We start from the raw sequence: 27,406 nt of genomic DNA, 5'->3' as shown, positions 1-27,406 counted from the left end.
AAACGACCGTAAATTCAGTTTCTAGTCACATCCTTCCATTCCTCTGTGCCCTTACCATCACCAAGGATGGAGGGGCTCGGTATTAACTGCACTCTTCCTGTGATGATGAGGCCTGTTTCCCAAAGCCACCCCAGCCCTATTTTGCCTCAACTAATGTGAGAAGCCAGAACCATAGTTTATTTACAACATGACAGAAATAGGCTTTATAACAAACCTTATTTTCCACTTGCTGACCCAGACCTTTCAGAGATGAAGTGTGATGGAGAAGGTTAGAAGCAGTGAACTGTGTGCCAGCGTCTTATCATCCTTGCTTGACTACTGTGACAGTCGCCTGTTATCACTGTCTCCAGTTTTGCCTCCCACACCACACTGGTCATTACAGAGATTTTTTTTCTTTTTCTTTCTTTTTTTTTTAACACCAAAGCTGATCATGGCAGTCCTCTACTTAAAAAATATGTCCTTGAGAATTTGGACTTGATCCAGAGGACAGAATTTTCTTGGCTCAAGCACAAAAAGCAAGCCTTTCATGACCCAGCCCTGGCTGTACCTGTTTTTCTTGGAGCATTTCATCTTGCATCTGAAGTCAGAACTACCAACCTGCTTGCAGTGTCTTTAGCACTCTTGGCTACTTCACGTTCTCTATCTCTGCTCAGGCTAACCCTCTTCCAGGAATGGTTTCCCTCTCCTCTCCTCTTTGAACATTCTGCCTCTGAGGAGTGTTTCTTATTCCACTCCCCAAAATTGGCCTCTTTTTCCTTGAGACCTCATATATATGTTGTGAACATTTCTCTCCGACTACTGACTACCCTTGATTTGTGTCCCTACCGAAATTCCCTACTACTGTCACTCATTGAGGGCAGACATTGCATCTCATTTGTATACCCAGGAACAAGCAAAGAGTCTGGCTGAGGGGAATGGAAGGAAAGAAGGAAAAAACAAAGGAAGAAAACAAAAGGAAGGAAGGTATTAATGTATAAATGGAAAAACTAGAAACACGAACTTATTCTTGGCCTTTCCAATGTGGTCCCTAGAAGAGGCTTTCTGGGGGCGCCTGGGTGGCTCAGTCGTTAAGCATCTGCCTTCGGCTCAGGTCATGATCTCAGGGTCCTGGGATCGAGCCCCGCATCGGGCTCTCTGCTCAGCGGGAAACCTGCTTCTGCCTCTCCCACTCCCCCTGCTTGCGTTCCCTCTCTCGCTGTGTCTCTCTCTGTCAAATAAATAAATAAAATCTTTAAAAAAAAAGAAGAAGAAGAAGAGGCTTTCTGGGTGTCATTTTCCACCCATTTTTCCAAATTAGAACAAACAAAAATAATCATGGACGTGGAAGGAACAGATTCCCAAAGTGCTTTTTTAAAAAATTACCTCAGAACTGGCAAGTGAGACAAAGTCTATCACTGTCAGCAGCTCTTTAGTGCTTATCAGAGGAGGTGGAAGAGGGCTAATCATGCCACTTTCTTCCACCTATAGAATAAAGTCCAAACTCCTCAGCAAGCTGGTCAAGCCTCTCAGTCTTATCTACCACTACTTCTCATAACTCCCCCCCAGAAACACTTGCTTCCTGTTAGTTTAATATGCTCCATATTTTTATTTCTACCTCTCTGCTTTAGTAAAGGTGTTGTGTCGTAAGCCCAGCTCAGATGGCCCTTCTCCAGAGAAGACTCCCTACTCCCCACGTCCAAATTGGGAACCATCACTTCTTCCTCTGTGCTCTCTTAGCACTTTTGCTCTATTACAGCATTTTCAGCCTTTTATAATGTGTGTATGTATTTTTTTTACACGTCCTCAGAACCTGGCACAGTGTGAGACACGCAGCAGTTGGGCAGTAAGCGGCTGCAAGACTGAAGGACACAGAGTCAGAAGAGTTGCTCATCATTCCAAAATGAAAATGGACAGCCAAGGCAGCAAGGAAATAAAGACAATTAATAGTGGCTTCTCTTCCCAAACAGCAGGATATCATCCCCTGGGAGCTATGGAGATTTCCACACGGGAATCAGAAACGTTGGAATTTTAGATGAAACCAGGAGCATTCCACAGCCCATGCAAACAGGTCAAGCCATTCTCCCACATCTAAAAGTGTTTTGTGTTCTTATTTTTTTCCTCAAGAAAGACAAGTTCTCCTAACTGAATTCCAATCATCAGGGTCAATGTTTTAAAAGCTTGGTATCTTGGCTGTTTTTATTTTAAACTTTTAATCCCGTACATTCCTCTCAAGCCTCTGGGACCAGACACTAAGCTCAGCTTTCAGCAGTCCTGATATAACATCACATACTCTACATTTTTGTGGCATACCAGCTCTCTAAACAGAAAAAAAAAAAAATGAGATTGTGTTCTAAATCTTGCCTTGCTATAGACTAAAAAAGTTCTTTTGGACAAATATGTTTAACTAAGCCACATTCAAACCTTACTTTCCCCTCTTTTTGAGCTTCCTTACTCCATCTCTTTACTCTCTCCCCACTTAAAAATGTCTTTGGACTAACAGAGAAGCCCCTATGTCATGTTCTGAAAAGCAAATGATGAAAGATGAATTGAAAGGGAATAATTTAATGACACTCTAAAGAAGCCAAAGGGTGTTTAAAACTCCTCAGGAAGGAAAATGATTGATATAGGACTCTTAAGACTTACAAGATTAGTATGAAAAGTAGAAAGGAAGTAAGAAAAATATTATTTCTAAAGATCAACATTTTGTTTATTTATTTATTAAGATTTATTTATTTATTTTAGAGAGAGGAGAGAGAGAGAGCAAGCTAGTACAAGCAGGAGGGGCAGAGGGAGAGGGAGAGAATCTCCAGCAGACACCCTGCTGAGCACAGAGCCTGACACAGGGCTTGATCCCAGGACCCTGAGGTCATGACCTGAACTGAAATTAAGAGTTGGACGCTTAACTGACTGAGCCACCCAGGCACCCCAAGATCAACATTTTAAAGATGATCACATATTGAAAAACTCAAAACAATAACTCCGTGGTTAGAGAGCGCCGCTGAAAGGCAGTACCACTGAAGACACACCAGGGACAGGCCACAGCACGTGTCTGCTTAGGACCTGACAATCATCACAGTCTTGGGATGCTAGCGAGTAAAGGCACTTAATGACGACACATTTGGACAGGAGCAGAATGCTAAGGAGCATAATTAACTCTTCATTCCCTAAAGACAGGAATGTCATGGGCTCCTACCTAGTTGGTCTCTCTGCCTCCAATTATCTTGTAGTAGCTCCCAGAACAATCTTTTTAAAATCCTGATCATGTCCTTTTATTCAAAAATTTTCAGTTGCTCTCCATTTCCTATAGGTAAAAGATATACTCACTGTGACGTATACATACCATTTATGATCTAGCCTCACTTTTCCACTCTGTCTCATCTCCCCTACTCTGCCCCCTTTCACTCTGTACTTAAGCTACCCTGAGTAATTACCTGTGGTTAATTGAACACTCACTGCTCTCTTAAGCTTTAGGCCTTATACATACTCTTCCTTCTACCTGGAATGTTCTCCCTTGCTTGTCAATCTGGCAAACAACTACCCTTCTTTCAAGCTCTCCTCAAACCCTAAGTGACCCTCTCCTAGACTCCTCCGGGCAGAGGCTTTCATTCAACCTTTAAATATCTGCATCACAGCAACTAGCACACAGGCTCCTAAGAGTCCAGCCCATGTCTGTCTTTCCCAAAGGCCAAGGGTCCTTGAAGACAGCACTGCTATTTCCAGCACCAGGAGATAGTTGGTGTTCGACAAATGTTTGCTGAATGAACGTATTAAAGTTCAAATAAGTGGAACATATTTTTCTACTTAAATTGTAATCTCACCCCTAATTTTTTTCCAGGGCTCATGACAAGTAATATAGATGAGAATAGGAAAAGAGAGGACAAAGGAAGAGACATTCATCTCCAAACTGGGAAATATGCATGGCAGTTTATAAATATAGATGTCACATACCACTGTGCACCAGCCTTGTCAAGTGACTAGGCCACTCACTGGCTAAACCTAGCACTCACTATATCATTTCGTTGCAGCTTAGGAAGAAGGGTCCCACCACAGTCAAATGGAAGCACCAACTGGCAAACCCCAGGGGATATAACTTCATGCCAAATGATAAAATGAAGCTGACCTCCAAAGACCACTTTGGGCATACCCTCAAATAAAGAGATACACTGACCACTTTAAAGAATGTCAGTGGTGTAGCAGCTGACAGACTCAATTTTTGTAGAATGTCATTTGAAAACCTCTCCAAGAACAGAGATTATTTATTTGGGGGTAAGTTATCTATGTAATTTGAATTCTGTACTCCCCCAACTAATGCTAGTATATGGGAAACTATTTTTAAGTGCAAATGCAGCTAAGTTAAAAGATAGGGACACAGTGTATGATTTCTTTTAAAATAGAAATAGTTATATTTTTAGGAAGTACAACAAATGCTCAAACAAATGTTCAAAGCGGTCAATCTCAGTTTTTTTTTCTTTAAGATCCAGATAATCTAAAAATGTGCAATTCTTTAATCTTTGGTTCAAATCATTAACTTTGACTTGTGTAGAATAATACCTGGCCCATAGAAGTTCCTCAATAATTATCTGTTGAGTAAATGAACTAATAGTAATGTATCCTTCAGAATGATTTTTTAAAGCTTCTATTTATGATGACATTATTCTATAATTACAACATCAAGGCCAGCAATGTAATGACACTCTTTTAAATACACTCACCCCTTAACATTTTTAAATAGATTTTATTTTTAAGTAATCTCCATACCCAACATGGGGTTCAAATTCACAATCCCAAGATCAAGAGTTGCATGCTCTACTGACTGAGTCAGCCAGGTGCCCCAAACCCCTTAACATTTCACACTGATGATCAACACAATGCCAAAGGAAGTTCTGGAGACAGAAGACTTTCAGGTGTTTTCTTTCAGTGTTTGAAGGGTACAGCCTAAAGGAGATGCTCTAGATAAGTAAGATAAGAAATGTGGAGGGGCACCTGGCTGGCTGCCTCAGTCAGTAGAGTGTGCAACTCTTGATCTTGGGGTTGAAAGTTCCAGCCCCAAGTTAGATATGAAGATTACTTAAAGAAAAAAAAAAAAGTAATCTTGAGGCCCCTGGGTGGCACAGTTGGTTAAGTGTCCAATTCTTGGTTCCGGCTCAGGTCATGATGTCAGGATCATGAGATCAAGCCCGGTGACAGGCTCCGAGCTCAGCAAGGAGTCTGCTAAAGTTTCTCTCTCCCTCTTCCTCTGCCCTTCCCTGTGCTTGCTCTCTCTTTCTCTATCTAAAATAAATAAATAAATCTTAAAAGAAAAAAGTAATCTTGTGGGGCTATGTAGAAGGAAGCTGAGGCCTGGCTTATATAATTCCTTCCTTAGGAAACCTCTGGATTAAGCCTCATACAGGCATACCTCACTTAATTGCACTTTGCAGATATTGTGTTGTTGTTGTTCTTTTTTTAAATAAACTGAAGGTTTATGGCAACGTCTTATCTAGCAAGTCTATCGGTGCCATTTTTCTAACAGCATTTGCTCACTTTGTGTCTCTGTGTCACGTTTTAGTTATTCTTGCAATTTCTCAAACTTTTTCTTATTATTATATTTGTCATGGTGATCTGTGATGAGTGATATCAGCAGTTTTGTTACTGCTGTAATTTTGGGGGGCACCACAAACCACACCCATATAAAATAGCAAACTTAATCGATAAATGTGTTCTGACTGCCCCACCGACCAGCTATTCCCTTGTCTTTCTCCCAGTCCTTGGGTCTCCCTATTCCCTGAGACACAACACTATTGAAATTAGGCCAATTAATCACTTTAAACTGGCCTCTACGTGAAAGGAAGAGTTGCACATCTCTCATTTTAAATCAAAAGCTAGAGGGGCTCCTAGGTGGCTCAGTCAGTTAAGCATCTGACTCTTGGTTTCAGCTCAGGTCATGATCTCAGGGTCCTGGTATTGAGCCCTGTGTTGGGCTACATGCTCAGTGGGGAGTCTACATGAGGATTCTCTCCCCTCTCTCTGCCCCTCTCCCTGTTTGTGCTCTCTCTCTGAAATAAATAAATAAATAAATCTTTTTTAAAAAACCAAAAGCTAGAAATAATTAAGCCTACTGAGGAAGGTATATTGAAAACTGAGGTAGGCTGAAAGCTAGACCTCTTACACCAGTTAGCCAAGATGTGAAGGCAAAGGAAAAGTTCTTGAAGGAAATTAAAAGTGCCACTCCAGTGAACACACAAATGACAAGAAAGTGGAACCATCTTATTTCTGAGATGAAGAAAGTTTTAGTGGTCTGAAAAAAAGACCAAATCAGCCACAACATTCCCTTCAACCAAGGACTAATTCAGAGCAAAGCCCTAACTCTTTTCAATTCTATGAAGGCTAAGAGGTGAGGAAGCTGCAGAAGAAAAGTTGGAAGCTAGCAGAGGTTGGTTCATGAGGTTTAAGAAAAGAAGCCATCTCCATAACATGAAAGTGTGAGGTGAAGAAGCAAGTGTTGATGTAGAAGCTGCAGTATGTTATCCAGACAATCTAGCTGAGATAATTCATGAAGGTGGCTACAGTAAACAACCAGATTTTCAATGTAGATGAAACAGTCTTAGAGTAGAAGAAAATGCAATCTCAGACTTTCATAGCTAGAGAGGAGAAGTCAATGTGTGCCTCAAAGCTTGCAAGGGGAGGCTGACTCTCTTGTTAGGGGCTAATGCAGCTGGTGACTGTAAGCCGGAGCCAGTGCTCATTCACCACTCCAAAAACCCTAACGCCCTTAAGAATTAAGCTAAATTACCTCTGCCTGTGTTCTCTAAATGGAACAGCAAAGCCTGGATGACGGCATATCTGTTTATAATATGTTACTGAATATTTTAAGCCTGCTGTTTTGATCTACTGCTCAGGAAAAAAGAAATTCCTTTCAAATATTACTACTTGTTGACAATGTACCTGGTCACCCAAGAGTTCTAATGGAGGTGTACGAGATTAATGTTGTTTTCATGTGTGCTAAAACAACAACCGTTCTGCAAGCCATGGATCAAGGAGTCATTTTGACTTTCAAGTCTTGTTATTTAAGAAATACATTTTGCAAGGCTACAGCTGCCATAGATAGTGATTCCCCTATGGATCTGGACAAAGTCAACTGAAAACCTTCTGGAAAGGATTTACTTTTCTAGATGCCATTAAGAACATTTCTGATTTGGGCGCCTGGGTGGCTCAGTGGTTAACCGTCTGCCTTCAGCTCAGGTCATGATCCTGGAGTTCCCGGATCGAGCTCCACATGGGGCTCCCTGCTCAGTGGGGAGTCTGCTTCTCCCTCTGCCCCTCACCCTGCTCGTGCTCTCTCTCTCTCTCTCTCTCTCATAAATAAAATTATTAAAAAAAAAAAAGAACATTTCTGATTCAAGGGAAGAGGTCAAAATACCAACATTAACAGGAGTTTGGAAGAAGTGGATTCCAGTCCACATGGAGGTCTTTGAGGGGTTCCAGACTTGCATGAAGGAAGTAACTGCAGATGTGGTGGAAATAAGAAGAGAACTGGAATTAGAAGTGGAGCCTGAAGGGGCATCTGGGTGGCTCAGTAGGTTAAGTGTCCAATTCTTGGTTTCAGCTCAGGTTGTGATCTCAGGGTCATGGATCGAGCCCCACATCGGGCTCTGCACTCAGCAGGGAGTCTGCTTGAGATTCTCTCCTTCTGCTCCTCCCCCCATTCGTGCCTGTTCTTGCTCTCTCTTTAGTAAGTAAATAAATCTTAAAAAAAAAAGAAAAAGAAGTGGAGCCTGAAGATGGGACTGAACTGATGCAATCTCATGATAGAACTTTTAACAGATGAGGAGTTGCTTCTTAGGGGTGAGCAAAGAATATGGTTTCTTGAGATGGAAACTGCTCCTGGTGAAGATGCTGTGCAGATTGTTGAAATGACAACAAAGGATTTAGAATATGACATACAGTTAGTTGAAAAAGCAGAGGCAGGGTTTGAGAAGATCGGCTCCAGTTCTGGAAGTTCTACTGTGGGTAAAATGCCATCAAACAGCATCACATGCTACAGAGAAGTTGTTGGTGAAAAGAAGAGTCAATTGATGCAGCAAACTGCACTGTTGACTTATTTTAAGAAATTGCCACAGCCACCCTAGCCTTCAGACCCTGATCAGTCAGCAGCCAGCATCCTCTAGGCAAGACCCTCTACCAGTAAAAGGATTAAGAGTCACTGAAAGCTTAGCATTTTTTAGCAGTAAAGTATCTCTTAATTAAGATATGTATATTGTCTTTTAGATATAATGCTATTGCACATTTAACAGACTACAGTATAGTGATAAACATAAATTGTACATGCACTGGGAAACCAAAAAATTAATTTGATTTGCTTTATGGTAGTATTTGCTTTACTGTGGAGGTCTGGAACCGAACCCGCAACATCTCTGGGGTATGCCTGGATTAGAATAAAAAAACCCAGCCAATTAATGGAACACATAAACTGGGATGTGAAATTTTCCTATATGAATTTTCCTGAGGGCTTAACTTCCCTAATCTGGGAATCTTATAAAGTCAAATGTGAAAGTCACTTTGGCTAACTCATTCAAACATGTTCTTAGTGCCTACCGCATGTTTTAGATAATGTGCTAGGTTGTAGGCACACAGAAAGAGAGGAAAGCCAAGAATCTGCAAATGGAGACTTGATAGATATTTCTAAAAAGTAACATCAAGAGTACTCAGTTACAAAGTGAATGAAGGAGAGCTAAAGTCACCGACTTATTTCTAACACAGTAAAAGTTATTACAAGCTCCTGATTTTAGCAGGCTGATAAAGTAGTCAGGTGTGCCACATAAAAAACTAGCAATATTTCTTCTAGACATCTTGAGATAGACATAGAAATGTGGGGAAAATGTTGAAGATCTGATTGAAAAAACATTCTATCACTTCTTTGGGAAGTCATTTTGGGTGGCTGATACCCTGCTAAATTCAGTTTGGGGTTGATTAAGATGTTCTAGATCAGGGTTTGTTCAGTGACCTCAAATCACCATCACCCAGAGTAAAATCATCATTTTTCAAGTTGCATAAAGACCAATATAATTTTTGTGCCCATAGTAGACAATACAAATCCCTCAAATAACCGATTCTTTAAAGCAGTGCTGTCCAACAGAACTCTCTGTGACAACAGAAATGTTCTATATATGCATGTCCAATGCAGTAGTTACCAGCCACCTGGGGCTACTGAGCACTTGAAATGTTGCTAGTGAGACTAAGACACTGAATTTTTATTTATACTCTAATGAATTTAAATGTAAATAGCCAGCTGTGGCTAGTGGGTACCGACTGTGTAGGATAGTGCAGCTCTAGAATCTCATAATGAACCCAGTTTAAACAAAATACAGTTTGCTTTATTTATGTTAAGGAGAAGAAAAAAGCCACTTGAATTAACCCTGGAGAATGATCTCTAGGGTAAAAAGAAATGGTTTTAGGGTACGGTTTTCATAAGTCAGTAGCTTTTTGAGGGAATGGTTGAATCACGACAGCTTTTGTTATACCACAGTGGAGTAATGATGCTGTTCTCAAGGGTAGAAGTCTAACGGGAGGTTCTGCAGTTGGGTAATCAAGGCCTATTCCAACTGAGTTGTTTTTTCTTTTAACTTATTAGTTTTCAGAACTATCTAAGAAGGGTGGGAACTACAAAACAAATCCAAACTATGTCCCTTTGTTTTGCTATAAGTAGCAGAACTTGGGGTCCTATATCCTGCATCATATTCACAACTTCAGTCTTTAGTTGTGCAGGCAACCCACAACTTTTTGAATTTATATTTTTTTGTTTTGCTTATTCAACATTTTTTTTCTTTTTTTTTTTAAGATTTGAGAGAGAGTGCGCACATGCGCATGAGCGGGAGAAGGAGCAGAGGGAGAGGGACAAGCAGACTCCACGCTGAGCACGGAGCCTGACGCAGGACTCCATCCCACGACCCTGAGATCATGACTGGAGCCGAAACCAAGGGTTGGACACTTAACCAACTGAGCCACCCAGGCGCCCCTCAACATTTCTAATAAACATTTTAAATTATTTCCACTTTATTCTATATTTTCTGGCTGACACATCAAACATATTTGAAGGAGCAAATCTTTGGGAAGAGATAAAGGAACTTCATAATTATCAAGCATTTCTATATACCAAGTTCTTCTTTTACCATCAGCCCTACAAAGCAGATGTTACTATTCCCTCATTACAGAAGAGGAAACTGAAGCTCAGGCATGCTAAATAGCTGAACTACAATCATACAGGTGGACAATGACATAGCTACCATATGAACCAAAATCTGGTTGATCCCTCAAACTTATGTTTTTTTTCTACTATATTACACTACCTCCTACATTCACTTTACAATGTAATTTTCAGAAATAAATTCCACAGTAAAAATAATGGTAATCCTTAACTTTCCTCCCTCAATTTCTTCCACTGGTCTGTCCATCCATTCTCTGCCTCATTTGATAAAGAAAGAGAAGAAAGAAAAGAAAGAAAAAAAAGAAAAGGAAGAAAAGAAAGAAAGAAAGAAAAGAAAAAGAAAAAACAAGAAAGAATGTGGTATTTATAGAATGGTTTTAGACTATTTAAAAGAATCTAAAGCTATTACATTAACAAGTATTGTTTCCTTTCAGTTTTTAAACATACAGATTTTTAAATAATAAGCTCCCAGGACTTTAAATCACAAGAAATTACCCAAAGGGATAGTTTAAAATTTCCTGCAAATGATTTATTGAAAAAGGTAATTTCCAAAAGCCATCTAAAATACCTGTTTTACTAGGAAAAAAACAAGAACAAAACAAAAAATTAAAAACCCCTCAGTTGTAGAACTCATGCCATCAACCCTATTACTCAGTTTTTATTTTATTCACATAGTAAAACCTTCCCAAAGAAGCAACTAACCATGTGTCATACACTATGCAATCAAGTACAGCCACATAAGCACTTAAGGAAAACAAGGCAACATTTTATGAGCATCACATACTTTTAAGAGTAAAGCAATAGGTAGAAAAAAAGCTATTTTTCTGATGGGGCATCTATAACATAGTATATTTTTTGTGTTCTAAGTAATCGTAATCTTTTGAAAAAAGTCTTAAATTTTGTGTCTCAATGCAGATGACTTAAAAAAAATGGGAGACAGCTCCAGTCCTTCAGTATTTTATAAGAATTTAGCGGTTATGATCATTATAGTCATGGTTAAGACTGACAGGGTTCCAATCTTGGTGCAATCCTTACTGGTTCTGTGACTTTGGGCAAGGCACTCTGACTCACTTTCCTCATCTGATAAATGGGGATCAAAATTCCTAAGGTTGTTGGGAGGATTAAATGAGTTAATATTATGTGAGGACTTAGAATATTCATGGAAGTAATGCTCTATTTTTTCTAATTATCTACATAACTGAGAAGACAAATATGATAAAATAATTAACTGATGTTGGCTGATGGTTTTTTTGAAGGAATTTTTTAAATTTTTAAGTAATCTGTACACCCAATGTGGGGTTTGAACTTACAACCCCAAGATCAAGAGTTGCATGCTCTACTGACTGAGCCAGCTAGGCACCCCAGCTGATGGATATTTTTTAAAGAGATGCCATAAGATGCCATATAATCAGTAATAATTAGTGATATATTTTACTGAGGACATACAAAAGAAATGTTGGTACAATAAGAATGTCTGAAAGATATGCTGATATATTATGCTGAGAGTATATTATAGTAAATAAACAATAGTTTTTGCATCTTATAAGATGCTTCATAAAATATAAAAGAATGGGAGAAGTTGAGTAAGCTGTTTGACTATAATTCCAACTGGAAAATGGTATCCAAGATGGTTGCTTGGGTAAACTGTAATATGGTCTCCCCAACACACAGATCACATAAGGCTTCTAGAACTTAGAATGGAAGTCTTTTCCTTACAGGATGTATTTTCAACTGCATGTGGATTGTTATGATGAGTTTCCCAAAAGAACGTATTAGAGCATTTCTCCTACAGTATTACTTCAACCTTTTTGCCTTCTTAGGGACTCCTTTATTTCCAAGTACACTAGCTGATCTTAGAATAATTTTTCCTTACTATAACTCGATGAAGGGAAAAGACAAAAAAAGAGATGAGAAATGAGGCAGAAGAATGCTTTGATATTATATGCCACTGATTTCCAAACAGGTGTTAAGAGTTGGTCAGAGTTCATAAGGATTTTGTTAGTGCTGTGCATGTGGTAGTCCAACTCATGCTACTCACCTCTCTCCTGACTTCATGGGAGAACAGCAATGAGAAATCCTTATCTAGCCCAAGGCTTTGTTTTTCAGAAGAAAACTATGAGACACTCAAGGAAGGAAGATAGATGGAAAGTCACTGGGTACTCAAGGAAGGAGAGTGGAGATGATTGGAAAACTGAAGAGTCTTTGCACTGGCAGACACCTTAGAGGTAACTTGGTCCTGCCCTCTTTGTACTGTAGGATTCCTTTTCACTGCATCTCTGAGAGATGGCCCTTCAGCCTCTGCCTAAACACCACAATAAATGAGATCTTACTTCTTTGAGTCTGCTTGCTCCAAGCCAGAAATCTGAGATAATATCACAGATTTTCACATCAAATTAACTACTAAGCCTTATGTATTTTGCCTCTTAAATTTGTTTACTGCTCCCCCTCCCACTATCTTAGTTGAGGCCTTTCTCATCTCCCTACATGGTCCTGCCAAAGTATCCAACTACCAGATTTCAGGCTACCAAATACTTCACCTCTAATCCATCCTCTCGTGGTAGCCTGTAAAGTGGATGTTCTAAAACACAAATCTCATCAACATTATTCCTCTGCTTAAAACCTTTTGATGGGTTACTATCACAAAGAGCAAAAAAGTCTAAGGTTTTAGCTTGAAATGCATGATCTTGTCTAACTCTTCAGTTCATATTTTAGCAACACTAAATTGTTGTGGTATCCACAGGCACCGTGCTGTTTTGCATTTCCATGCTTTCACTCAGGTTGCTGCCTTGGGTTGGAATACTCTTTCTTCCCTCTGTCAACCAGATAAATCAGTTCAGGAATTAGCCTCTGGAAGGCATCTTTTGACACCCTGTTGTGTATAATATAAAAAATATTCCATGTGTATATCACTGCATTTATAATACTGAAATCCTCCAGGTGAGTCCCTCAAGCAGGGACCATGTCACACCCTTAGCACATGGTAGCAAGTGTTCAATATATATTCCTAGTAAACACCAGGACTTTTTCTGAGGTGAATTAAAAGTTATGGCTCCACACCCAGTGTTGTATGGAAGTGCTGAATCACTATGTTGTACACCTGAAACTTCTATTGTGCTGTATGTTAACTAACTGGAATTTAAAAAAAAACAACTTAAAAAAGAAAAAAAAGAAAATTTATGGCTCCCGTTGTCCAACTTTTGCTCCATGCAGCAATAAAAACCATCTCTAAAGAGAAATACGGCATTTGGACAGTGCCTAAAAAGGCAAAGTTTAAATACTATTTATATGACATTTTTTACTTACCTAAATTGCTGTAGGTTGCACTACAGGGATTCAGGTCGATAGAATCTGAAACGTCTTCTTTTTCCTCTTCCCTTTCCAGTTCGGGTAGAGGTAACGCTGCTGGGACGGAAGGGCAGCCTCCGTCATCTTGCCTCACAACAACAGATCTTGGATCCCGCGGAGAAAAGTCCTCTGTCACTTCCTGGGTCTTGGGACTGAAACAAATCAGATTGTGGTCACAGTGGCATTCAAAAGTCTTGCTAAAATTTAGATTTATGGAAGACATTTACTTGCCCAAAATGGAAATAACTAGCCCCAGAGTCACAGCAATAAGGCCTAAAATACTTGTCTGAATACAAGGCAGTCCTTCGTATAGACTGATCCTTCTATTTATCTTGATTCATACATACTGAGAATCCAGTTTGGTAGAGGAGGTACAGTAAGCTCAGAAGGAAGCTTGAGAATAAGAAGGTAATCACTGATATGAGGAATTCTTAATCTCAGGAAACAAACTGAGGGTTGCTGGAGTGGGGGGTGGGGTGGGAGGGATGGGGTGACTGGGTGATGGACACTGGGGAGGGTATGTGTTCTGGTAAGCACTGTGAATTGTGCAAGACTGTTGAATCTCAGATCTGTACCTCTGAAACAAATAATGCAATATATGTTAAGAAAGAAAAAAAGAAGAAGAAGAATGTAGCAGGAGGGGAAGAATGAAGGGGGGGGAAATCGGAGGGGGAGAAGAACCATGAGAGACGATGGACTCTGAAAAACAAACTGAGGGTTCTAGAGGGGAGGGGGGTGGGAGGATGGGTTAGCCTGGTGATGGGTATTGAGGAGGGCACGTTCTGCATGGAGCACTGGGTGTTATGCACAAACAATGAATCGTGGAACACTGTATCTAAAACTAATGATGTAATGTATGGGGATTAACATAACAATAAAAAATTAAAAAAAAAAAAGAATAAGAAGGTAAGAAGTGAAACTTGTTTAGGCAAGAGGTGATGATGGTAGTGGTGAAGAAGGGTGAATGCTGAACTGGTCAAAGACAAAATACACACATGCTTAGTAAAGTATTTAGCATACTTACTATACAATAGTACTGTAATATCAAATAATTTACTATATAAACTTTATTTAGTATATAGTATTTACTACATGCTGAAGTATTTAGTAAAGGATCAGGAATAAAGTTGAGATTAGACTAAATAAGGAGGTTAAGCAATTGCTTTAGTAGGTAAACTGAGGCCAGGAAAGTCTTGTTGCCAGGAGGACAGAATCATTAACCTTTGCCTGCATGCATGCAGCAGGCAAAGTGAATGGAAATGAAAGTTTTGCATTCTAGCTAATCTTATCTATTAAAATGAATCTGAAAGATCCTGTTGGCCACATACCACAATGTGGCATCCATACTACTTTGTGCTTCCAATCTTGTTTCACTGCTGCCTGCTCATTTGCTTATAGCTATCTCCTCCAATCTTCCCCACGTCCCATCCCGCCTGAACTGTCAATTCTGTTGCTGTAAGTACAAGGGGATGGAATGGTCATTAAATGTTGGCAGAGAAAACTAGCCTAGTTAGAAAATCTCATGGGCTAGCCAACAAAATAAATTCGAAATCAGGCATCTTTAATGGTTTCTGAAAATGTTCTTAGACTGTCACATACTCATCAACCCTCCTTCCTAGTTGTTTTCTGTTTTTGTTTATTTATTTGTTTATTTTTAAAGATTTTATTTATTTATTTGACAGAGAGAGCGAGAGCGAGAGCAGGAACACAAGCAGGGGGAGTGGGAGAGGGAGAAGCAGGCTTCCCGCTGAGCAGGGAGCCCGATGCGGGACTTGATCCCAGGACCCTGGGATCATGACCTGAGCCGAAGGCAGACGCTTAATGACTGAGCCACCCAGGCGCCCCAGTTTTTTGTTTTTTTAAATGTGGGCAAAGAGAAAGAAGCAAACATCTTTTTTTTTTTTTTTTTTTTAAAGATTTTATTTATTTATTTGACAGAGAGAGCGAGAGAGCACAAGCAGGGAGAACAGTAGAGGGAGAGGGAGAAGCAGGCTCCCCGCCAAGCAGGGAGCCCGATGTGGGGCTCGATCCCAGGATCCTGAGATCATGACCTGAGCCGAAGGCAGACGCTTAACCATCTGAGCCACCCAGGCGCCCCAAGAAGCAAACATCTTATACTATTACATGTTATTTCTGGATTTTCAATTGGCATGATGACATTTACAAGTTTCTTTAAAAGTGGTACTTTGTTTGATCATGTGTCATCAGAACATATATCACCTGTGGATTTGAGGGTGTAGATCTGAAGAAGGAGTACCTTCTTATCAATCTTTCATTATGAAAATTATGCATGTGTCTGAACAGAAAAATAAGCCTTGAAGTCTGCTGGATATACAACTTCAAAAATACTCTTTCAAAGCTGGCAGAGCCAGAGGTCTCTCTATACTGGGAGTGAGCAATGAGCTGGAGGTTCCTTTCTGGTATCTGGCTCTCGAGGACAGTGGTAAGGTGGAAAGGAACCACTCCACTAGCAGCCAATAGGGTGCTTTATGTAAAGGAGGCCTCACACAGTAAAGCATGCTGCGTCTTAATGGGCTGCCCTAGGTCATCAACCTGAAAGAAGGGCTCCAAACAAAACTGGTTTCTCATAATATGGAGCATTATAAAATCAAGGTAAGAAGGGGCCTTTACTTCCCTGCATTAGCAAAGACAAAGCAAAGTGACACTTCTGAGACCCTCTCAGACACCACTTAGTGTCAAGACTGTACATCACTGAGTAGTTTATCAACAAGCTTCAGAAGGAAATTGATCTTTATTGGGCAGAAGTTAATGTAAGCCATTTCTGATTTCAAAGTACAAGTATACATATAAATATATAAATATAAAGTGACATTCTCTTCTTATTTCAGAGTTAATTTGAGAGGTTTCCTAAAATGCTGTTTTTAAGCTCCTAACCTCCGCAAGCTTGCTCTTGCCTGTTCTCTTCCCCCAATCTCCTCATTATTACTAAAAGACAGCTTTCTTTTCCATTATCAAAAGGGATTGGTAAAGATTGGTTCAGAAACCACGACTACCCTCCCTTGTCTGTTTTCCTCCCAAGCAATGGGCTATTTACCATGAGCCTCAGCTATCATGAAACCCATTGAAAGAGGTGCTGCTATTAAACCATGAGGAATTCCCTGGGCCTGCTCCCCACATACATGAAACACAGCTCTGTGCTCCTAAGGGCTTCTCAAAACAAAATACGGATGCTAAAAAGCAAGAAATGTTGAAGACTCACCCACTGTACTCACTCATACAATTCCCCATTAAACGATATTCTATAGGGCCTCCTTCGGTCTGTTAATCATGTTCTGAAGCTCTGATGTACCAGAGATCCCACTGAGCTCAGGAGGACTATAAGTTGGGTAAGAAACAAGTTTCGAATTCTGCACCTTAATATCATCTACTGCACCTTGACCTTTACCTTAGGGGTTTGGTCTGGGAAATGTGCCAAACTACCTCTGGGAAGCAAAGTGAAAACTAGTTTTATTAACTCTTTGAGGATCAGGGCAGGACAACCTATATTCCACATAAAGATTAGTTTTCATAAGCACATTTTAAATAAGTACACTGGTATGTTAAATCACCAATTAAAATAATCATCAACTATAAAGAACTATGGAAAGAGAGCTGATGAAAGTAAAATCACAAGGAATTGCAAATGGATGCTAGGATGTTTAATCAGCAGTGACAGCAGAGTCTAAAAGGAAGAATTTTTAAAGAAAAATTCATCAATGATATGTCACGTCTCGATGCTTGAGGGAGGAACAGCTCTTTGTATGATGAAAATGGTAAAAGAGAGATGGGAAAGGGAGAGGATTTGAGAGTTCAAGCTTAGATGTGGTAACCTGCTATGGCTAAAAAATGAAAAAGAACTGAGAACAGCATCGGAGAAGGTTGACTCAGTCACTACTATCAATAGACAAATTGTCTAGGAAGAAAGAAGGAAGTAAAATCTGACAATTTATCTAAGGCATATTAATTTTTTAAGGGAATATAATTTTTTTTTTAAAGAGAGAGAAAGACAGCAAGAGAGGGAACACAAGCAGGGGGAGTGTGAGAGGGAGAAGCAGGCTTCCCGCAGAGCAGAGAGCCCGATGTGGGGCTCGATCCCAGGACCCCGGGATTGTGACCTGAGCCTAAGGCAGACTCTTAATGACTGAGCCACCCAGGCGCCCTGGGAATATAATTTTTGACCTTTGATTTTTGGTGCCATATTTAGATATGAAATCAGAAAACCCTCCCAAATAATAAAATGACACTTTTCAAATACAGACTTTATCTCCTAACAAAGTGGTTTACCACCAATATTTCATCGAGAAATGTTTAAGATAATGGAGAAAACACCAAAATGGGAATCTGAGAACCCAGCTCTGATTCCCTATTCTTTGATCATCTGTACAAACTAGAGGACAGCATCAGGAAGGAGATCATGAACAAAATGAAAATTTCCCCCTCATCTATGAGACAGAGGGTTAAAAAAAATCTTTAAAATGAAATTACAAGAAAGCTACTAGAATTTCCAATACACACTATCTTAGCACATCTTGAAATAACAAATATGACAAGGATAACTAGATTTTTTTCAGGTAAGTACAATTTGATATTCACTGATATTCTGTTTTATAAACAGAACTGTTAACTGATAAATGGCCCACAAAAAAGACCCTATGGCTTCTATTTCTACTAGTTAAATTCATGTTGAAACAATCCCTAGTTCCATGGTGCTCTGTAGAATGTCTACAATAATTATGGCGTTGACATCTAGGTCCTTAATTATCAGGTTGGGTCACACCCTGACTTAGCCTGCTATTTTCCTGTACCCTCAGCATTCACTCTGTTTTCATAATGGAAGACAACACAAGTTTGTGTGTACCTCAGACTCTTCAACTGACTTTTTCATTAATGACCAGTTTATAACTGAGATTCAGAATGTCTGACCCAACACTTAAAAAATCATGTCATAATCTCCATGAAGACATCTCATTTTCTGAATGTGGAGAATGAACTTAAGGTGTTCAAAAGAAACTGTAACATTGTTACAGATTTGTCTGTTATACAAACGAATCCCTTGGTAAGGTGATCTCTCATCAGTCTGCAACATTCATACATAATTCAAATCTGCACAAGCAGTCTCCTGTGGGAAGCTTACTTGGCTTACCCAGGTGGTAGGATTAATCATTACACCATCAAATGAAAATGATCTTTTTTTTTTTTTCCTGGCAAATTCGTTCAAGACAGATTTTTGTAAAAATTCTGTTAAAAGTCTGAATGTACTTTTTAAAGAGGCAAATTAATTCTGCATTAGAGTCCTTTATGCATCCAAGTATTTCCACAATTTCTGTTCAACTTTATCTTCAAATTCAACCACCTCCACTCAGCTTCAGAAGGGACAGTAAATGAAGTCAAGCTTCTACAGAGGCCATCTGCTTCTTTGGGCAAATGGTATTCTAACTTCCCATTTGCCAGCTCTCTTTGGCAACAACTTTTGTCTCTATTTGCCCAAGAAAGCCAATTAACAAATGTGTGATTTTTAAAACCTCTTTTTACCCCTAAAATTCAGATCAAAGCATATCAGAAACAGCATATCACAGTTCTGTTAACTGGTTTCAGAGCTGCTGATTTCTGGGTTGCTGGGGATGATGGACTTTTGCAGAAATGGAATACACACCAACACATGAGGAGAGTTCAAAGTTATCAAATCCCACACCTTTAATCTATCAGAAGGAGGAAAAACTCTGTCTCTTTCTGTCCCTGTAACCCCTGCCAATCTGACGTTTCATAATCCTATCTTAGTTTCCAGGTCATCAACTTGATTTTGCTACATTTTCCAATTACTGGCATTCTCAGGTAGAAAAGTGTTGTGTCCATTGATCACTATCTTAGTGTCTCCAATTTTCCACTAAGCCTTCTGTAGTCTTTCACTGAAAACTTCAAACTTCTTCTCCTGAACTGAGATTAACCTTTCACTGAGATCTGATGAGTTCTTCCTAATATGTCTAACAGAGGCTGGTCAAACAAAGGTAGCTCTTACTGGTGTGAATGAAGTGGCTAGGTCTTGGAATGGGAAAGACTGGCAGCCACGAGCAAGGTCTTGAATAGACTCTAATTTTCAGACACTGCATGGTTTCACTTTTTTTTTTTTTAAACAGATGTGAATAGCAAATTAAAAGTGTCTTTAAGGCACCAGATTGCAAGACAGCAAAGTAGATAAAAACACAGGCCACTGTAAATCACTGTCATCTTCATAATACTAAGAAAAATTACAGTTTTAAAATCCTATGAAATATGAAGTCAGAATGGTATCTGTGCAAATTAACAGAGAAGATAAACTAATCTTGAAAAAGAGCAATAAAAGAAGGCTGCCTTTCTCAAAAACAGAGTTACAGAAGGAGCTTCTCATCACCAGTTAGGGCTTGGCTCACTTCTAAAGAATGGTGTGAGATATTGATGTATATTTCCTGGAAAAACAAGATACTAGAAGAAAAGACAGGTCTCTCCAACAGGACTACCTAAGGGAGGATATGGGCCCTTGACTTTTTATGCACACTCAGAAGCACTGAAGAAGTGAGTCACTACACCTTTTCCATTTTCCTCTTACCTCCCTCCACTGCCTGTCTGCCCCTGGAGTCAGAGGAGGGAGAGGATTATGTATACTCAACTCTACAAAAACACTGCAGGCTCACAGAGGGGATGGGAGCCCAAACTGCTCAGAACCCACTCCTACTCGACACTGCACAAGCTGCATACTTTTCCACCTAATTCACAAAAACTCTTCAGGAGGTTGAGGCAGTTGCTTTCGTTTTGCAGATGGGGAAACTGAGATCGAACGAAGTGAAATGAGTTGCCTAGGATTACGAGGGTAATTTGGTAGTAGAGTCCGCATCTGAACTGGATCGTATCCGAACTAACATCCACCACACTGGCACCATAAGGCAAGCTTGGTATATTGTAAAGACTCAGCAATAAATGCTCGATTGTGAAGATGAAGAAGTAGAGTGCTCTGAAAAGAATATAGCTATTATTAAAATTATTAAAGGATATTAATGATTACAGATACAGTGTTCTACTTTTGAAAAATTCTAAACAAATTATTTACATTGCAAAAGGATTTCTTTAAATAGGAGCTGTTTTAGTACAGAAGGACTGTGTTTAGAGATACACCACCCCCACCGCCTCTACATTTGCTGAGTGCTCAGTACTGTACTTAAATATCTAGCTCCTAACAATACCACTACAAGTAAGGCTCGTTATTCCTATCATAGGGAATCAGAACAGCAGCCAAAACTTACATAGTACTTACCGTGTGCCTGTTCCAAGCCACGAGTCTCAAAAGTGGCGCTACTGACATTTTGGACCAGATAATACTTTGCTGTTAAGGGATGTCCTGTCCATAGCAGGGTCACACTAGCATCTCTTGCCTCTACCCAGGTGTTGGAACCACTCTCTCCTTCCCTAGTCATGATGACCAAATAGTCCGCAAACATTGGCAATGCCCCGGAGCTGGGGGGGCGGGGGGCGCGCACAAAATCTACCCCCTTCTAACCTTTTACATAAATTCTTTTGAATCTCACAATAATGCCCTAGGCAGATTATTATCTCTGTTTTACAAAGGAAGAGATTAGAGTCCAGAGAGGTTAAGTCATTTGCCTCAGGTAACACAGCTGCTAACTGGTGGAGTTGAGATTAAAACCCTGCAGTTCAGCTCCAGGGTCTGTGTTCTAAACAGATATACTATTCTGCCTCAGGTTATAGATGAGGTAACCTGAAGCAGAGCTTGTCCAAGATGACAGAGCTAATAAGTGGTGAAAGTAGGATTCAAATCCAGGTCTGAGTGACTTCAAAGTCAATGTTCTAAAATATTATGCCAATTGTTATACGGCTGTAATGTGCCTAAGAATTACCTTGGGAACTTGCTAAAGATGCAGATTTGCGGCTCCCACCTCCAGGGACTGATTTAACAGCTCTGGGGGATGGCCCAGGAATCTGAATTTATACAAACATCCCAGGAGATTCTGACACAGTTGGTCCTAGGGCCACGCTCTGAGAAACTATTTTTACTGCCGCGCCACAGAACAGGGCAGTAAGTATAAAAAGAATCAGGGTGTAAAAAGTAAGAAAATTTTAAGTCAGGAGTATCGCTGAGAAGTGATATAGCTCAGAAGTGATATAAAGGGAAATAAAATAATTTAGGTAGTCACAGATGAGAGATTCATAATGGGCTATTAAAAAAGGGGAGAGGCTGTTTTGGAACCAATCCTTACCTTCTGAGGCTTATTCTTAGAATACAATTATACAAACTCACAAAATGTTTGAAAACAAGGATTTGGTTTAGTATGACATTTACAATTTTTATTTGAAGCCCTGGCTGGATAAAGTCACCTCTGAAAATAAGAAGCAGCATCTGTGACAGCAGCAATAGGTCGAGTCTCCCAACATGTTGCACGACCTCAATTCCCTGTATCAACAGAGGACAGAGATGAGCACAAAGGGCAGACACCTCTGACTGAGAAAGCTGCTACAAGAAGAGGGACCTTGGACTTGTACCTTCTACTCACTGGGCCAGGGTTCTCTTCCTAAAATCCCTATTTTGTTCTGCTGTTCCTCTGTTCCACATCCTTGTGACCTGTCAAGGTCAGGTCTGAACTACCTGCAGGTCTTCAGGGCCTTTCACAAAAAGGCTGCAATGTATGTTTCCATCCTTATTCCAAAATTTCCAACACACAATCCTTTAGCTCCACACAAACCAATGTATTTCTACATTGTAACTCCCTGTCCCTTGGACACACCATATTTTCCATCTTTACTGAACCTACTTTCCCTACCTAGAGTTGCCTCCCTTCTTCTCTCCAGCTATTTCAAACTCAGCCAGTCATTAAAGACTACTCAGACCTCATGCTGCCCAAGACATCTTTGTGTCTGCAGGGACTCTTCCTTCTCTGAACACCCATAACAGGTGTTCTGGATGAACATTTGCCCCCCCCCACCATTCATATGTTGAAGCCCTAAACCCCAGTGGCTATATTTGGAGATGGGGCTCTAAGGAAATAATTAAGATTAAATGAAGTGCCTATCTTTTTTTTTTTTTTAACATATAATAGGAAGGGAAAATGAAGAGCGGCAAATCGGAGGGGGAGACAAACCATGACAGACTATGGACTCTGAGAAACAAACGGAGGATTTTAGGGGTGGGGGTGGGGGGGTGGGTTAGCCCAGTGATGGGAATTAAAGAGGGCATGTACTGAATGGAGCATTGGGTGTTACATGCAAACAATGAATCATGGAACACTACATCAAAAAAACTAATGATGTAATGTATGGTGACTAACATAACATAATAAAAAAAAAAAGATTAAATGAGGTGATAAGGGTGGGACCCTGTCAGGTAGGATTGGTGTACTCACAACAAAAAGTACCAGAGAGCTTGGTCTGTCTCTCCCTCTCTGCACACAATTCACTGAGGAAAGTGAGGACATAGCGAGAAGGTGGTCATTCTGCAAGCCAGGAAGAGAGCCCTCACCAGAAACCAATTCAGCTGGAACCTTGACCTTGGACTTCTGGCCTCTAGAACTGTGAGCAAATCTATTTTTGTTGTTTAAGTCACCCAGTCTGTGGTCTTTTATTTATGGTAGCCCGAGCAGCCTAATACAAAGGGACTGAGAATTACAGCAAACACTCAGTAAATAGGTGTTATCAAATCAGGTGGGATTTAGACAGCAAGGCACTAGAGGACATCACTGAGGAGCTGTATCTGCACTCCTCCCAGTAAAATTTCGGTCCACCACCATGGAGAACGGGATCAGGACAGGTTCCAATGAGGAGCAGGACATCTCCCTGATGCAGAGTGGAGCTTCATCCCTGTGCCAGCAGCACAGAAAGGCCAAAGACTGATTCCTGAGGCTCTTCTACTACATGAGAACTAGGACTGGGGGTGGGGGGCTGATCAGTGCACACTGCTGTCATCATGTTGTTTTTTTTGGCAAGCCTTTCTCCCTGCTATTGACAAATCACCGTTACAGAGGCACCATATGAGAACAAACTGCTTGTCCTGGAATTAAACCTTTAAATATTACCTGGTAACTCCAATCAATACTCTACTACAGTTATGTTAAATAATCACTGGCTGAACCAGTGGCCTAGAGGTGTGGATACAGGCCTGGAAATTACAAACTCAAATTTCATTTCAGCACTGCCACTGCTACTCTGCCCCTGCCTCCCATCATTCATCTATAAAATGAGTATAGTGACATTTATAGGAGTACGGATTAATTAGGAAATTCATATAAAGTGCTTTTAAGAGAGTGAACAACTATGTTCAACTATGCCCATGTCGAGTACTTTGAGACTGCTCGACAGCTCAATGAATCAGTACATATCCCTTCCTGTTCACAGACTCACCTTCTTGCACTGAGGCTGACTTTATAAAAGACATGGCAGACACCAACAGACTCAACAATCACCACCAAGAGTGAAAAACAAAACAAAACAAAAACCACTTAGGGGCCAAACACCTCTGAAGTCAGAGTCTGGCTCTGCTACCTATTTGCATACCAGCCCTGGGAATGTCAATTGAGCCTCTGTTTCTCAAGATCCTATAAAATAGGAAGGATGCACTGTCATAGATGTTGGGACAACTGAGATAATGTGAGTGAAAGTGTTTTAAGAATTATACAGTAAGATAGTGGTGTTTAACTTCAGATTCATTAGGTGAACAAGGAAACAAAACTGACCCAATAAGTGGGGGAAGTCTCAGTTGGATTCTTCACTTTGGAATATATTCATTATGAGATTCTAAGTAAGTAGTTTACCTCTCTGGAGTTTTATCACCTTCCAGAAGGGAAAGGAATGTAAAGCCATCTGAAGACCATCCCATCATGGTACACATAAACGTAACCATTCTGCATCATTCTGTGATTAGGACCAAGTGAGATATTTATCAGTTCTCGTAAAACAGGATTATTCAGAATTTCAACAGTAAGGGCTTTATGAACTCATCTAACTTTAGGAAAAATATGTCAGCAAATATAGATGTGATCTTTATAAATGCTTATAGTCCAGAAGTTTCTTTAGAGCAAGGAATATGTGATCAGGAGAGCAAGCAGCTACTTTCAGCTTCTGACTCCAATTTTTTTTCTTTATGAGAAATAGGAATTTGATCTTCAGAGGCCAGTCTGGTCCTCAGCATGAAAAGATGACTTTGATAGGATTCTCTTAGCAAAGAGTAGAGATAATGCAAATTAAGATATAACTGGAGCATAAGCATTAAAAAAATTCAAGTTTCTAACTGAACTTTACAGAGAGAAGGACATTACATTTTACCACAGTCTAAAAAGTGCTGTCTTTTTTTCCATACTAGATGTGCATATATACATGAATATAAAGAGACTCAGACTCTGGGTACTTCAGTGAGTTGCAAACCTGTGTAGTGTTTGGCTAGAATGAATACCAGCCACTAGCATGCCTGACAACCACAGACAAATCAGATATTATAGCTTAGTCCAGAGACTTGGCCAACTTTTTCTGTGAACAGTCAGTAATAAATATTTTAGGCTTTACAGACATATGGTGTTTGTTGCACCTAACTTTGCTGTTCTAGTGCAAAAGTAGCTGAGTGTGGCTGTTTTCCAATAAAACTTCATTTAGAGAAACAGGTGACAGGTTGGATTGGCCTATAGGCCATAGTTCTCCAACTTTTGGTCTATACTCTTGAGCCTTGGAGTGGATTAGAAGGCTCCTAGGATTGACTCCTAGATTATTGAAGAATATAGCTTAGTTCTAAGGACTCTAAGATCAAAAAGATATTGGAAGGATAAAGGGAAGGCTTATACAGATGAATGGCATTCCTAAGGGAGCAAAGGTGTGCCAAATCTTAACTGCCTGTCCAAAACCGAAGTTGGCAGAAGTTTGGGCAGAATCCCAGCAGGGTGAGGCATAGCTGAATTCCTGAGATGTTTCTGGGAGTCCTAGAAAAACCAGACTTACATGATACACAGAAACACATGCTGGGGGTCTTTGCTAATTAGGAACATGATGTTTCAGGGCTGATGAAGCTAGAAACGTTTGCCAAAAGCTAGAAAGGGTTGCCAAAAGGTGTGCTATTCAGTGGGCAAATGAGATCTTTAACTTTGGCTGGGAGTATTATAGTTATTTTGGATGAGTTATAGTTATTTTCTTAGACACTGCCTAAGGTTTTCTAATTGATTAGAAAAAATTTTTTGAACTAAATTTTTAAGGACATGTGATTGGCAATAGATACTACCTACCAATTATAAAATAAAGGTGATTTTAGTCAACAATTAATCTACCACACTGTTTATTGAAAAGACCACTAAAAGGACATACTTCAAGAAGAAGGAAATTGAATCCAGAAGGGAGGAGTGAAATGAAAAAAAAAGAAAAGAAAAGAAAAATGACAAACGTGAATAAATCTAAAATAAAAAAGGATGATGTAACTGGGAGTGACTGAGAGTAGGGGAAGTGTCTTATGACTGGGCAGTCAGTGAAGAATCTTTTGAGGAAGTGACATTTAAATTGATAGCTGAATGGGGCCCCTGGGAGGCTCAGTTGGTTAAGTGTCTGACTCTTGATTTCAGCTCAGGTCATGTTCTCAGGGTCGTGAGATCGAGCCCCACATCCGACTCCACGCTGGGCAGGGAGCCTGCTTGGGATTCTCTCTCTCCCTCTTCCTCTGCCCCCCATCTCCCACTCTCTCTCTTAAATAAATAAATAGATAAATAGATAGCTGAATGACAAGAAGCCTGCCATACAAAGATCTGAAGAAAGCATTCCAGAGAGAGAATAGCTGATAAAAAAAGGGGTTATGTTTGGCATGTTTGAAGAGCAGAAAGAAAGAAAACTGTATTGTGAGAAGCTCATGAACAAGGGGATGAGTAGGAGATAGATTAAACAGGTAGGCAAAGGTCATATTATGTACGGACTTCCTTCACTGTGTTGACACTATGGGATTTGATTTGAAAAAGAGTACTTGGCTATTCTAGAGAAATTAGATTAGAAGGGGCAAGAGATTAAAGCAGGGAGATCAATTAGGAAAATAATTTTCCTAAATGGAAAAAGGAAAATCAGGTGAGATGATGGTGGCTTGGACCAGGGTGGTAGAAGCAGATATGGAAAGAAGTAAACAGATTTGGGATATATTCTAGAGGTTGAGTTAATAAGACTTGCTGATAATTTTGGATGTAGGGGGTAAGGATAAAAGAAAGACCAAGGATGACTCCTACTTTTCTGGAATGAGCAACTGGATAGATGGTGGGACCATTTACCAAGAAGGCAAGACTTGGGATGGAATAGATTTGTAGGGAAAAATCAAGAGTTCTGTTTTGGACATGTTTCATTTGAGATGTCCATTTGATGTTCAAGTGGAAATACCAAATGGGTAAGTATGTGAATTGTGGGGGAGGTCAGGGATGGAGTCATCAGAATATATCTAGTATTTAAAATCTTTTTTTTTTTTTAAGATTTTATTTATTTATTTGACAGAGAGAGAGAGCGCACAGGCTGGGGGAGTGGTGGGCAGAGGGAGAGGGAGGAGTAGGCTCCCTCTGGAGTAGTGAGCCCAATGCGGGGCTCGATTCCAGGACCCTGGGATCATGACCTGAACCAAAGGCAGATGCTTAACTGACTGAGCCACCCAAGAGCCCCTAGTATTTAAAATCTTGATACCAGATGCTGTTTAGCCAGGAGTTAGCCATTAAAGTTTAAAGAACCGTTTCTGGTATATGGTCATGATAGGAAAAAAAAAAAAAACACTTTTTGGAGATACTTACTGAAACATTTACAAATGAAATGTCTGGGATTTGCTTCAAAATAATGGGGGGAAGGAAATAAGGGTATAGATGAATCAAAGACTGGCCATAACCTGATAATTGTTGAAGTGTGGTTTTGGGGTAAATGGTGGTT

The 27,406-nt window shown here is 40.0% G+C and overlaps 1 protein-coding gene across 10 annotated transcripts in view; it reads right to left on the bottom strand.

Moving 5' to 3' along the window:
• PEAK1 (pseudopodium enriched atypical kinase 1) overlaps positions 1-27,406 on the bottom strand; it is a 329,039-nt gene that overhangs the window by 37,365 nt on the left and 264,268 nt on the right. For all 10 annotated transcript variants that reach the window (XM_032417490.1, XM_032417496.1, XM_032417497.1 and 7 more), the window contains one exon: positions 13,466-13,659. In XM_032417490.1, coding sequence (XP_032273381.1) covers positions 13,466-13,659 — 194 coding nt within the window. The remainder of the gene's footprint in view (positions 1-13,465; positions 13,660-27,406) is intronic.

This window comes from Phoca vitulina, unplaced genomic scaffold (assembly GCF_004348235.1).
Source record: "Phoca vitulina isolate PV1807 unplaced genomic scaffold, GSC_HSeal_1.0 scaffold20, whole genome shotgun sequence".
Lineage (NCBI taxonomy): Eukaryota > Metazoa > Chordata > Mammalia > Carnivora > Phocidae > Phoca > Phoca vitulina.
Note: the sequence above shows the minus strand (reverse complement) of the source record. Positions and strands in the feature narration are given on the sequence as shown.